This window comes from Cricetulus griseus, chromosome 2 (genome assembly GCF_003668045.3).
Source record: "Cricetulus griseus strain 17A/GY chromosome 2, alternate assembly CriGri-PICRH-1.0, whole genome shotgun sequence".
Lineage (NCBI taxonomy): Eukaryota > Metazoa > Chordata > Mammalia > Rodentia > Cricetidae > Cricetulus > Cricetulus griseus.
The window spans coordinates 101,006,695-101,019,329 of record NC_048595.1 but is presented as its reverse complement, the minus strand read 5'-3'; the positions used below and the strand labels follow the sequence as shown (position 1 = coordinate 101,019,329).

The following is a 12,635-nucleotide window of genomic DNA, read 5'->3' as shown; positions in this document are numbered from 1 at the left end:
AGAGACAGAGGAGAGGGTTTTTAAATTAACTTTCTTTACCCTAAATTATGCTCAGGGACAGGTAGGCTACTTATACTGTATCAAAACAGAAAACAAATTAATTCTAAGTGCTGGTAGGTGGTAATAATCACCATCACTTACAATGACTAGAAAGTCTGTTTTCAGTGTACCCTTGCATTGTGAGCATCATTTATGTGAACTGTTCTCAAGAGCCTCATCTTTAAAATGAGAGCTGCTTTACCTGCATTGTAGGGAGCTTCTGAGGAGTGAGTGTAATGACTGCCTAATGCCTGATGCAGAGTCCTTGCCTGAGTGAGCGCTCGCTGGTCGGCAGCTAAGGATGCTGGTGTGGCCAGCTGATTCCCACTGCCTCTTCCTCACTCCTCTCCCCTTTCTGCCTTGTGCCAAGTGAACAGATCTGGGTTCATTACTGCTGTAATGAGAAGGTCTTTTGTTAGCTGTCTTGTTTTCTCCCAGTTCCTGTCTACAGCTCTGGAAACTGTTCTCTGCCCTCTGGCTTCCTCCAGTATCCTAGGACACACTGGGGCTACACTGAAGGCCGAGTATAAACAGGGACAGTACTGGAAGTCAGTCAAGGCCAAGAGATTGATTTTTTAAAGATTTATTATTATTATTATTATTAGTAGTAGTAGTAGTAGTAGTATATATGTACTTGCATGGGAATGCAGGTGCCTACAAAATTCAGAGGCATTTGGATTACCCTGAATTTGGGTTGCAGGCAGTTGTAAGCTGTCTGATGTGGACGATGGGAATGGAACTCAGGTCCTCAGAAGACTAGTCTAGGAGCAATGTTAATCTGAAGATCATGCAAAAGCATGCTGAGCCAAGCAGTTAATCCAGTACTGGGGAAAGAGCTGGTAGTGTGCAGAGAGGCAGCATCTTTGTTGTTGTTTGTTTGTTTGTTTTGAGGCAGGGTTTCTCTTTGTAGCCCTGGCTGTCCTGGCACTCACTCTGCAGACCAGACTGGCCTTGAACTCACAGAGATCTACCTGCCCCTGCCTCTGAGTGCTGGGATTAAAGGTGTGAGGGCTGAAAAGCAGCATTTTTTTTTTTTTTTTTTTTTTTTTTTTTTTTTTTTTTTGGTTTTTCGAGACAGGGTTTCTCTGTGGCTTTGGAGGCTGTCCTGGAATTAGCTCTTGTAGACCAGGCTAGTCTCGAACTCACAGAGATCCTCCTGCCTCTGCCTCCCTAGTGCTGGGATTAAAGGCGTGCGCCACCAACACCCGGCGAAAAGCAGCATCTTAAGGAGGGTGGCCTGCCTGACAGAAGGGTGCTAATTGTGGTCACACATCAGGGTTGGTAGTGTTTAGGTAAGGGGCCAAGATGCTTAGCATAGAACAGAAAAGTCAGATGATTCAGGAAGTGGGGCACATAGAATGGAGAAAGAGACTTTTTTTTTCTTTTTACAGAAGTTAATTACTGAATGTATGACATACTCCGAGACACCACTTCATTATGGGTTTCAATGACAAAAGATGTTTAGATAGGAATGGGATCAGTGGTCACCTTCATCTTAGGACAAAGAACACCTTACTTTTTGCTGAAATTCTTAGCTTCACCTGTGGCCAGGCTACTGCTCCTTTTGTTTTTACACAAAAGCCCTCTCTTCCTCATGTCTCCTTGGCTGCCTTTTGGGCTGTCTCAGGGGCTTCCTTTGGCCACCTTCTCAGCTGGACGTGACACCCAGCACTCCTCCAAAAGAGAAGTCATTTTATGTGGGCAGCCTTTCCTAGGTAAGCCTCTGTCACCTAGCAGGAAAGGTTGCAGGGGACATGTCTGACCATCAGACACACAGGCTCAGTATTGCTGCTTACATGGCCTTCCCTACTTAAACTTGGGAATCCTCTAAGTGACTGAGTATGTCTATGAGAAGGAAAGGAACGAGGTCATGACGGAAGGCTTGGGCTCCCTCTCCTACCAAGCAGAGAATTCTTAGGGACTTTAAATGAAGGGGGTGACATGATCAGATTTACATTTCAGGAAGACTAAAGTGACTAAAATTATGATCTCAATTGTGTTAATTTGGGATCAGTTTCCCCATCTCTCTAAATCATTTCCCTATGTGTAAAGCAGGAATAATGTGGCTCCAACCCATAGGTTGATTATAAATATTAAATGTGGTAACATACATAAATAGTTCAGTGAATAGCTATTCCAAAGCAAGTGCCCACTAGCTGAAAATGGTGTTAATGATATAATTAGAGGGGAGAAAAATTGGAGACAGGAAAACTAAATGTAGTTAGGCAATAAGAATAGAAGAATGTTCAACTGTGAAGGCATTCAGGCTGGGATACCTGACATCTCTCTGATAACCAGAGTTACATGGCTTGCCATAGTGGGCTGGGCACACTTCTTCCTGTCTTGCTCCATAGACAGCATCAGTTGACCATATAAAATAGCCTGTCCAAGAGAAGAGGGCCTCCTTTGAACAACAGTGCAAGAATAGCAAGCCGTTTGTGCTGGAATTTCTAAGCCACCTCCCATATGTACTGCAGTATTATGATTCTTCTCATAGTGCTGTCCCCTTTTGTACAACAAAAGAGACAATAGTGTGCCTAATTAAAGACTAATTGGGTCCTTAATCTCACAACAGCCAGTGCTTGTGTGGTAATAAAAAGTGGAAGGGGGCCTGCTTAGAAGGAGGAAGGGAAGAGCAGAGGGGAAAGGAGAAAGGTCATAACAGGAGTTAGATGAAGCAGAGGTGGGGTGAGAGGGTTTTTATTAGGCAGAGGTGTCAGCAGGTAGGAAAGAAGCACTGATGTTCTCATCAGAAGAAACAATAAGACCAAAGGTGGAGAGGTGGGAAGTCCCAGGCCAGGCTCAGGGACTAGCAGTAGCCTTGATAGATTGCACCTCACAGTTCTGATGTAGGAGGGGTAAGAGAGGCTGGAATGGAGACATGGGGCCAGACTGATGGCATTCTGAAGGCCTAGGGAAGGAGCCTAGGCTTTCTTCTTCTGTGGTTTGATGGCTTCTGGAAGCAACTATCAAAAGCTTTTCAGGAATTCAGGCTTGTCTGTCTCAGGCGTCTCCTTCTAGAAGACCAAGGTCCCAAAGTGGCAGCCTGACATTCAATCTCCTTTGCCATGGTTGGAAAGTCAGGGCTGTAGCTGATTTCATTGGCCTGTTTTGCATTTATTATAGTGTGGCTTTTATAGTGTGTTAATTGAAATATTTCCAACTGCCAAAACCAATCACACTCAAAGTGCCTTGTCAGTTCTTTCATTGCCAGATAAATGTTTTACAGACATATACAGGGCAGTGGTAACAGGACACCTCCACAAGGCAGTGGTAACTGCACACATCCACAGGGCAGTGGGAACTGCACACATCCACAGGGCAGTGGGAACTGCACACATCCACAGGGCAGTGGGAACTGCACACATCCACAGGGCAGTGGGAACTGCACACATCCACAGGGCAGTGGGAACTGCACACATCCACAGGGCAGTGGGAACTGCACACCTCCACAGGGCAGCAGTAACGGGGTCTCATTTTCTGCTTAAGGCTGGTCGTCTGGGTGGGGATTGGCCCTTCAGTGCTGTTATGGACCAGAAAGCTGTTGGATGATGTGATGCTTCCAGTTTTAGAGATCAGAGCCTGTTCAGAGGAAAGCTCATAGGGCCTGGGCATGACTGGAAACCTTGCTACCCTAGCTGAAATCTGAATCCTGCTGCCTGCCTTCCCAGCCAGAATTCCAGCCCTGGCTGAGATGTGTTTTCCTCTACTCCTACAACCCCTTCCTGCTTTTCACCATCCAGTCCTTTCCCAAGAGCCCTGCCATTGTAAGAGGTAATAGATGGTTTACTCTACCCCTCCATTTTTGTTAGATTTTTTTGTTTAAAAAAAAAAACTCAAGCTGGAGAGAGGGCTCAGTTGTTAGGAGTCCTAACTACTCTTCCAGAGGACATGAGTTTGGTTCCCATCACCCTTATGGGGTGACTCACAACAACATGTAACTACAGCCAGGGGCTCCTATACTCTCTTCTGACTTCATGGGTTCCCTCACATACAGGCCATACATACACACAGGAACAGGCACACACACATACACATAAATAAAAATAAATGTTAAAAAACAATATCTCCACCTGGGCAGTCGTATTCTGTTGACACCCATATGATAAATGGTCACCTCAGGCTGGTAAGGCACCACCCAGACAGTCCTTTAGCCACCTGGCACAGAGCTGGTTTTCAGAACCACTTAAACTGAGTGAGTGAGTAAGGGGCACTGATGCCACTCAGGTGTTCTCCAGGAACCTCATTTTTCTGTCTTGTCCTACTGTTTAGGTTAGTATGCACAGGAGATAAAATAAATGTTCCACAAATGTTATCAAGTTGAACTGAGAATGTTGCTATATATTAAACAACTTCTGTCAATATAACAAATATGGGGATAGTGTTTAAGAAAAGAGGGTTTTTGTTATTGTTTTGGTTATTTTGAGACAGGGTTTCACTATGTAGACCAGGCTGGCCTTGAACTCACAGAGATCCACCTGCCTCTACCTCTCCAGTGCTGGGATTAAAGGCATGCGCCACCACCACCTGGCTAGAAAAGAGGTTTGTTTTAACTCGAGGTTCCTGAGGGACTCGGGACATGGCTTCTGCATCAGATCCCGAGGTGAGGACCACATGGTAGACCTAGCATAGGAGGAAGCACCCCATCTTGAGTCAGCAGCAAGGGGAGAAGGGGTGTGGGACAAGTGACAGGTTACAGCACGATCCTTCGGAAAGCGTGTGTGTCCCCAACATCCCAGGGGCTTCCAACTGGGACCCATCTCTTAAAGGTCCCATTGCTTCCCAGTACCCACCCTGGGGACCAGGCCTACAATATGTGAACTTTGGGGACAAGACATTTAATTTTTTCTTTTAATTTATTTGTATGTGGGTACCTTGCTGCATGCATATCTGTGTACCCTGTGTGTGCCTGGTGCCCTTAGAGGTCAGAAAAGGTGTTGGATCCCCTGGAACTAGAGTTACAGATAGCTGTAAGTCTCCATCATGGGTACTGGGAGTCAAACCATGTCCTCTAGAAGAGCTCTTGACCGCTGAACCATCTCTCCAGCCCCACAACTCCAGCCCCTGAACATGAAGTTTTAATGTTTAGAACTGGAGGTTATCATGTTCCATTCTGTACCTTTCGGTGATGAGGAGCCTGAAGCTCAGAGAGGAAGACTTTTCCCCAAGGTTATCATCACCCATGAGGTTTGACAGAATTCTTTAATCTGTTCTGTGTGTCATCTGTATACCTTCTATGTTTGGGCATTACAGGTGCTGCAGATAAAGTGGTATTCCAACCAAATACACATTATAGGGGTTTACATTTACCCTGAACAAGAGTTTATGAGCACAAGATGCCTTTGAAATCCCTACTATTACCCAGTTCAGTGCTGAACATTTTGTATATACTTTATTTTATTTTCCTGCCACTATCTCCCCAGTGCTGGGAGTACAGGCCTATACCACCATGCCTGTTTGTTGTTTTGCATTTATTTATTTGATTTTTTTTGACAATCCTACTATGTAGCCCTGGTTGACCTAGAACTCACTATGTATACTGGACTTGTCTCAAACTCACATAAATCCACTTTCTCTGCTTCCTGAGTCCTGGAATAAAAAGTGTTACTATGTTCTGTGCAAGTGTGTGTGTAGTGTGGTGTGCGTGCACCACAGCACCTATATGGAGATCAGAGGCCAACTTGTGGAAGACTCTTCCCTCCTTCTACCATGTGGGATCCAGGGATCAAACTGAGGTCACCAGCCTTATAAATAAGTGCCTTTACCCACTCATCTTTAGCCATCTCATCGGCCTACCAATCCTGGTTTTATGTGTTATTAGAAAGTGAATCCAGAGTTTCATGCATAACAATTAACATTCTACCGGCTAGGCTCCATCCTCAGCTCTTAGCACATACTTTAAAAATGTTTGTTGGAGGCTGGAGAGATGGCTCAGTGGTTAAGAGCATTGACTGCTCTCCCAGAGGACCAGGGTTCAATTCTGTGCTCACAACTGTCTGTAACTCCAGTTCCAGGGGATCTGACACTCTTACAACAATGCGCATAAAATAAAATTATTTAAAAATATATTTGTTGAAATAGTTACAAGTAAGAAATTCCCAGTGCTAAGTTTCCTGGGTTACTCTTCATGGGCTAGTTGTGGTGATGCTAAAACAGGGTTGTCGAAGATACATATCCCACTGGCTCATCTAAGAAGCATCTGCTGCCATTAAAAGTGGCCTCGGTCTATTTATATCCAAATAGCTCAATATCACAGAAACTGCATTCAGTCCCTCATTAGCGATTTCTTTCTCTGAAAGTCTACCCAAGTATGTCAGCCTTCACTTTTTATTTTTCATTTTCTGCCCTAAGTACTCTCTCTGTTATTGGCTCTTGCAATATTGTCCTATCCCTAGCATCGTTAACTCACAGAAAAGCTTCTGGAGTCACAAGGAATAAAACTGTGAGTACAAAAAAAAAAAAAAAGTGGCCGAGGAATGGTTTCTGAGAGCTGGGAGGGCTCACAGCACTTTGCTGCAAAGTCCTGGGGCAGAAGCCTCCTTATGGCACAATCCATGCAATTAATTCCTATGCTGTTTCACCTATGACTTACCTTTTGTTTTTATCCTCCCTTTAGAGTATCAGTGTGACCAGAGGAGCCAGGAAAAGAGTAAGTGCTGACATCACCAGTCACAAAACAAGATGTTAGTGGCATTTTGTTTGTTGAAAATATTATCCATATGTTTTTAGAAAATTTGAACAATCTAGAAGAACCTTAAAATTATGTTTAAGCTACTACCCTAGGATAATCTTTTATTTAACATGCAATGTTATATCCTCCCAGATGTTTTTATGTACATCAAAGATATATATATATATATATATATATATGTACATATATATAAATGTCATAAAACAGTATATTATTTTATGACCTGTTTCTCATATAAATATTTAGGGTGCTTTCCATTGCTAGTATATTTTTATTGTATCATTTGAAATTATTGCATAATATTTAACCATATGTCCCTTAAGGCCATACCGTGATGCATTCCACTACTGCCTCACTTCAGACGAACATGTTGCCACTTCCTCTTTTTCACTATTATGACCAACCTTCAATTACCCGTATCTCTGGGCACCGCTTTGGTGGTTTTCTTTTTCTATTTTTCGGGGAGAATTGGTTTTTTTGAGTCAGGGTTTCTCTGTGTAGCGCTGGCTGTCCTGGAACTTGTTTTGTAGATCAGGCTGACCTTGAACTCACTGAGATCCACCTGCCTCTGCCTCCCAAGTGCTGGGATTAAAGACATGCACCGCCACCACCACCACCTGTGGTTATTTTCTTATGGTAAATTCCTGTATGTAAACATTTGAGTCAAAGAATATAAACAGTTATTAGATTTGGGTAAATATTTCCACATTATTCTTTAGATAGGTTGTGCCCATTTCTGGGAGCCAACCTTCCACACTGAAGGTTCTTCTTGTTTTTCAGTTTTATTATGGAAGAAAAATGTATTGCTTTGTTTTGAATGTCCTTGACTGTTGGTAAAGATGAGTATTTCAGATACCCCATGACCACTTGGCAAGGCACTGAATACTACTCTATCGAGCAATGCAGAACTTCCATCCTTGACTCTTTTGCCTTAAAGGAGGAAAGTACAAGGCAGTATTTGTTTTAAGAGTCATTTTTAAAAGTAATCTTGATGTGGCAGACTGGAAGGCCAAGTACAAATTGGGATAGCAGTGGTTGGAGAACAGTTTGGGCTCTCTCTGGCTGTCTAGGCACATTGCATAAAGCCTTTGGCAGCTGATCCTGGACTTGAGCTTCTAGGCTTTGTGGAAAGCAATAGGAAGAGCTGGTTCTTCTGATGCTCTGCTGGGGACAGTTCCATGACAGTGTTTCAGGTGAGCCCTGACCCCGGGACAGAGGTGGCTATGATCTCCAGGCACTGAGAACCCCAACATCAGCAGTTCCTTTGGCGTCTTCCATGAGTGGTTGGTTGGTCATTTTGGATTATGTGAACAACAGATAGAACTTGGCTTCAGGGAGGACTCGTAAATAAAGGGTGTTCCTGCAGCATCACTGGCTTGTTTGAGCAGATTGGGCACTCCTGAGCCTGTTGTGGTTTTTGTTCAGGATGAAGACTCAGGGACCGAAGCGGGAGAAGGGACTGATGAATGGTCCCAATCCAGAGCCACAGTTCGGCCCCCAGACCAGCTGGAGTTGACTGACGCGGTGAGCACACTCCAGCCCCTGCTCATTTTATCTCCTCCTGCTTCAGGTGTGGGTTCTTCCGTAGTGCAAATTAGAAGCCTGAGCAGTACCTACAGGTGCCCTGGTGGCCCAAGCCTCAGAAGAAGCAGGAGGAAGAGGAGCTGTACAAATGACCCTCCTGGTGTTTCTCTCCCTCAGGAGCTAAAGGAGGAGTTCACTCGCATCCTGACAGCCAACAACCCACATGCACCCCAGAACATTGTCAGGTACAGCTTCAAAGTAAGTCACCCCTCCTGGGCAGGGCCTCAATGTCTTCTTTTACTTCTTGAAGTAAAAGGCCCCTGGCCAGTTTGCAATTTTTTTTAAATTTTAGTACATTTTATTGAGGGGGGAGAGGAGAGAATACACATGTGTGCAAAAGAGAGAAGAGAAGGGAGGGGGAGACAGGGTTACAGTGTGCATGTGGATGTCGGAGGTCAGAGGTTAGCTTTCCAGAGTTGCTTCTCTTTCCACCCTGTGGCGCTCAGGGATCAAACTGAGGTTGTTAGGCTTGGCAGCGAGTGCCCCCATCTGCTAAGCTATCTTGAAGACCCCTTTGAAATTTTTTAGTGAATCTCCCTAGAAGTCTTGCTAATGGTGAAGCCTTCAGTACCCTGAGGAGTTTTTTTCTTGTGGTTCTGGGGACTGAATCCATTAAACCTAGAGCTTCCCTCAAACTGATCAAGCGCTCTACCACTGAGCTACATCCCAAATTTTTAGTATATATTTTTATTTATTTATTTATTTATTTATTTAATTTTGGTTTTTCAAGACAGAGTTTCTCTGTAGTTTTGGAGCCTGTCCTGGAACTCACTCTGTAGACCAGGCTGGCCTTGAACTCACAGAGATTCCCCCTACCTCTCTGCCTTCCGAGTGCCGGGATTAATGGCATGAGCCACCACAGATTGTACAACTCTCAACACAACCCTTTTCCAGACATTTTTGTCCCAGTTTTTTTTCTTAGAGACAGAATCTTGTGTAATCCAATCTGACCTTAAGCTTGCTGTCCTGGTCTCCTACCTTCACTCCTGAGTGCTAGGATTACAGGTGTGCACCCCCATGCCAGCCTTAGAACATTTCCCCCACAGGAAACACCATACCTCAGAGCTGTTACTATTCAGCCCTCCATCTCCCCTAGCCCTGGGAACTGCTGGGTGATTTTTTTTGGTCTCTAGATTTGCCTATTTTGGACATGTGAGGAGATGAATCCTATGATTTCTAATCTTTTGTGATCAGCTTCTTTCATTCAGCATAATGTTTCCAATTCATCCATTTTATAGCATATGTCAATACTTCATGTCTTCTTATTGCCAAATAATATTTCATTCTACGAACATGCTGTGTTTTCTATGTCTTTCAGTTGATGGACATTTGGATTGTCTCCTCTTTGAGCAATTCTAAATAATGCTGCTAAATAATGAACATCTGTGTGTGTCTTGTGAGCTTCTTATTCAGCTTGCGTACACAAAGATGCTGAAGCAAATCTGGATGTGTTTCCTAAAAGATGCTGTTTTCAAGAGATTTGCTAATGACCCCTCTTGAGCAACTTACAGAGTTTGCCTTTCCTCCCTGAAATCATGTTAGACGGCGGTATACCTTCCTGTCTCCTGTCTTGACATTAGAAATAGGGGCCCGCCAGGATGCAGTGGTCTGGCTGTGGCAAGCACACTACACGGCAGGTGTTACCTTCCCATTCCACTTCCTGCTCTCCCTTTGAGTGAACTGCCAGCTGGCTCCCAGGAGAGCTCACCTTATTTATGCTTTCAATATCTCTTTGACCTGTCAGACATTCTCCCACACAACCGTCACCATGTTGTTGGTCCTGAAAGGTCCAATTTTAGGTCCCAAAGCTGCTACTTTCCCTTGATGTGCCCAAGAATCCAAATTCCATTCCTATATTGAAGAGGAAGTTCCCAGTCAGCAGTTGAGGACAGGATGGAGGTGAAGTCTTAAAGGGAAACTGGATGGATCATTCATTCTCACGGGGATCTCTATCATAGTATCAGTTACTGTCCCATTAAGTGTTAATACCAGGCATTTGCTATGTATTAGGCGTTGTGTTGATGGACTGCTTTCGTTATTTTCAATACTTACATGACCTTGCAAACTGGACATCATTATTTTATTGGATAGAAGAAGGAACAAGGGCCTTGGGGTTTAAGATGGGGTCATGAAGACAATAGGGGGGTAGACTGGGGATTTGAACCCAGTTCAGCCACCAAAGACCACATTCTCAGCCACTGTGCTTCCCACCCCCATCCATCTGAGTGGCTTTGTTTTTGTTTTGTGTTTTTGTTGTTGTCATTGTTTTTTGAGACAGGGTCTCTCTGTGTATCCCAGCTGTTCTGGAACTCACTCTGTAGACCGGGCTGGCCTCAAACTCAGATCTTTCTGCCTCTGTCTCCCGAGTGCTGGGTTTAAAAGTATGCACCACCACTTCCCAGCAAGATTTTTTCTTTTAATCTCAGGGTGCCTCATAAATATAATCCGCATGTGAAATGGTTGAACAGAATTGTTTTAAAAGAAGGAAAGGGGCCTCTGGTCTCCAACTCCATTTTGGGTTGCTAGGAGGCTAATCAACAAGATGTCCACAGGAACTCCAGACCATGCTCTGTAAATGCAGGAACTGTGTCTGTTGTTGCTCAGCTTCGTATCCTGGGCACCTAGAAAATACTTGGCATGTTGGAGCTGCTCAAAAATTATTTGTTGAATGAACAAATACGGTTTTCTGGGCTTGAAGCCCAGTCCTGCTTCTCATCTGCTATGTGACCTGGACAAGTGCCAAACCCAAACTTTCTCTGGACCTCTGTGATCCTCTTGGATAGAAATAAGGGAACTGGAGATTTGGTTGTCTCTGATGTTCTGTTCTTTGTGACATCCACTGAAGTGGCATGTCGAGGCCATGCCAGGTGTTTTGGACAATTATTTCTGACCTGCCCAAGGTTGGCAGCGAGGTAGGTGAACTGGGACCCCTTGGCATGGATGCAGGAGACGAGGCACCTGAACCAGTGATGGGTAAATGTGGGCCACTTTAGTCTGGGAGCAGAGGACATTTAAAAATAAGCTTTAAGGCTGGGTGGGGTGGCCCACACCTTTAATCCCAGTACTTGGGCGGCAGAGCTTGGCAGCTCTCTGAGTTTGAGGCCTGCCTGGTCCACATAAAGAGATCCAGACCAGTGTGGGCTACACAGTCAGACCCAACTGTGAAGTCTGTCCTGGAACTAGCTCTTGTAGACCAGGCTGGTCTCGAACTCAGAGATCCGCCTGCCTCTGCCTCCTGAATGCTGGGATTAAAGGCATGTGCCACCACCTGACTAAAGAAAGATTTTTAAAACAAGTCTTTGTTGAAAACAAAACAAACAAAAAAAACTTATTTTATTTGTCTTTTCTTCTTTAAGCAGAAATTCAAAGAAAACATTAAGGATTGGGAAATATAGTTCCTTTCATAGAGGTGAACTATTGACTTTAGAACAGTGGTTCTCAACCTGTGGGGCGTGACCCTTTGGGGGCAAACAACCCTTTCACAGGGGTTGCCTAAGACCATAGGAAAACACAGATATTTACGTTACAATTCATAACAGAAGCAAAATTACAGTTATGAAGTCACAATTAGAATAGTTTTATGGATGGGGTCACCACAACAGGAGGAACCGTATTAAAGGGTTGCAGTGTTAGGAAGATTGAGAACCACTGCTCTAGAGAATGAAGGCACACTACATTCTGACGCCAGCCCTCTCGGGGTTTCTGGTGCTCTTTTCAGGAAGGCGCGTACAAAATTATTGGTTTTGTGAACCAAATGGCAATTCATTTCAGCCAAGTGGGGAACCTGATTCCCAAAGACTCGGATGAGGGACGGCGACAGCATTACCGGGCAGAGATGGCAGCAGGTAGGACTGTGGGCCATCCTAAGGTGCAGCCCCAAGCCTGGATCTCTGAGGAGTCGGTCCCTCCAGAGCTTTGCAAGACCTTCATTTTCCTGGTGTCCAACAGCAAGCTGTCCTGACAGTCCCAGGAGAGCCCAGGGCACCAGCAGGGTCTGGCAGGCAGGAAGATGACCCTCCCTGCCAGGGACTGAGCCATTTTGGACCCTGAACTCATCAGCAATACTCTGTCAAGGCTCACAGGAGTCTGCCAAGGTGGTGACTTCAGACACAGAAATCCCTGAAGAAGAAGAAGAGCCCAAAGAAGGAGAAACAGAAGTGGGGAGTCAGACAGATGTGCCCGCTGCAGCAGAGGTGTGATGGTGTTGATCAGCTGTGGAGGGAGGGAGAGAGGCTTCAGGGGTGACGTGGGGAAGCATCCTCTCGCCTGCCCCCATCCTACCAGGTCAGGGCTTCCTTCCCCTTACTCCTGGTTACCCACT

The 12,635-nt window shown here is 44.9% G+C and overlaps 1 protein-coding gene across 1 annotated transcript in view; it reads left to right on the top strand.

The window, feature by feature from the left end:
- The first annotated feature begins 4,618 nt into the window (after positions 1 to 4,618).
- The window catches only part of Dnai1 (dynein axonemal intermediate chain 1), a 43,696-nt gene continuing 35,679 nt past the window's right edge, over positions 4,619 to 12,635 (top strand). The window contains exons 1-6 of the mRNA XM_035438697.1: positions 4,619 to 4,642; positions 6,656 to 6,688; positions 8,156 to 8,254; positions 8,432 to 8,512; positions 12,033 to 12,159; positions 12,374 to 12,507. Coding sequence (XP_035294588.1) covers positions 4,619 to 4,642; positions 6,656 to 6,688; positions 8,156 to 8,254; positions 8,432 to 8,512; positions 12,033 to 12,159; positions 12,374 to 12,507 — 498 coding nt within the window. The remainder of the gene's footprint in view (positions 4,643 to 6,655; positions 6,689 to 8,155; positions 8,255 to 8,431; positions 8,513 to 12,032; positions 12,160 to 12,373; positions 12,508 to 12,635) is intronic.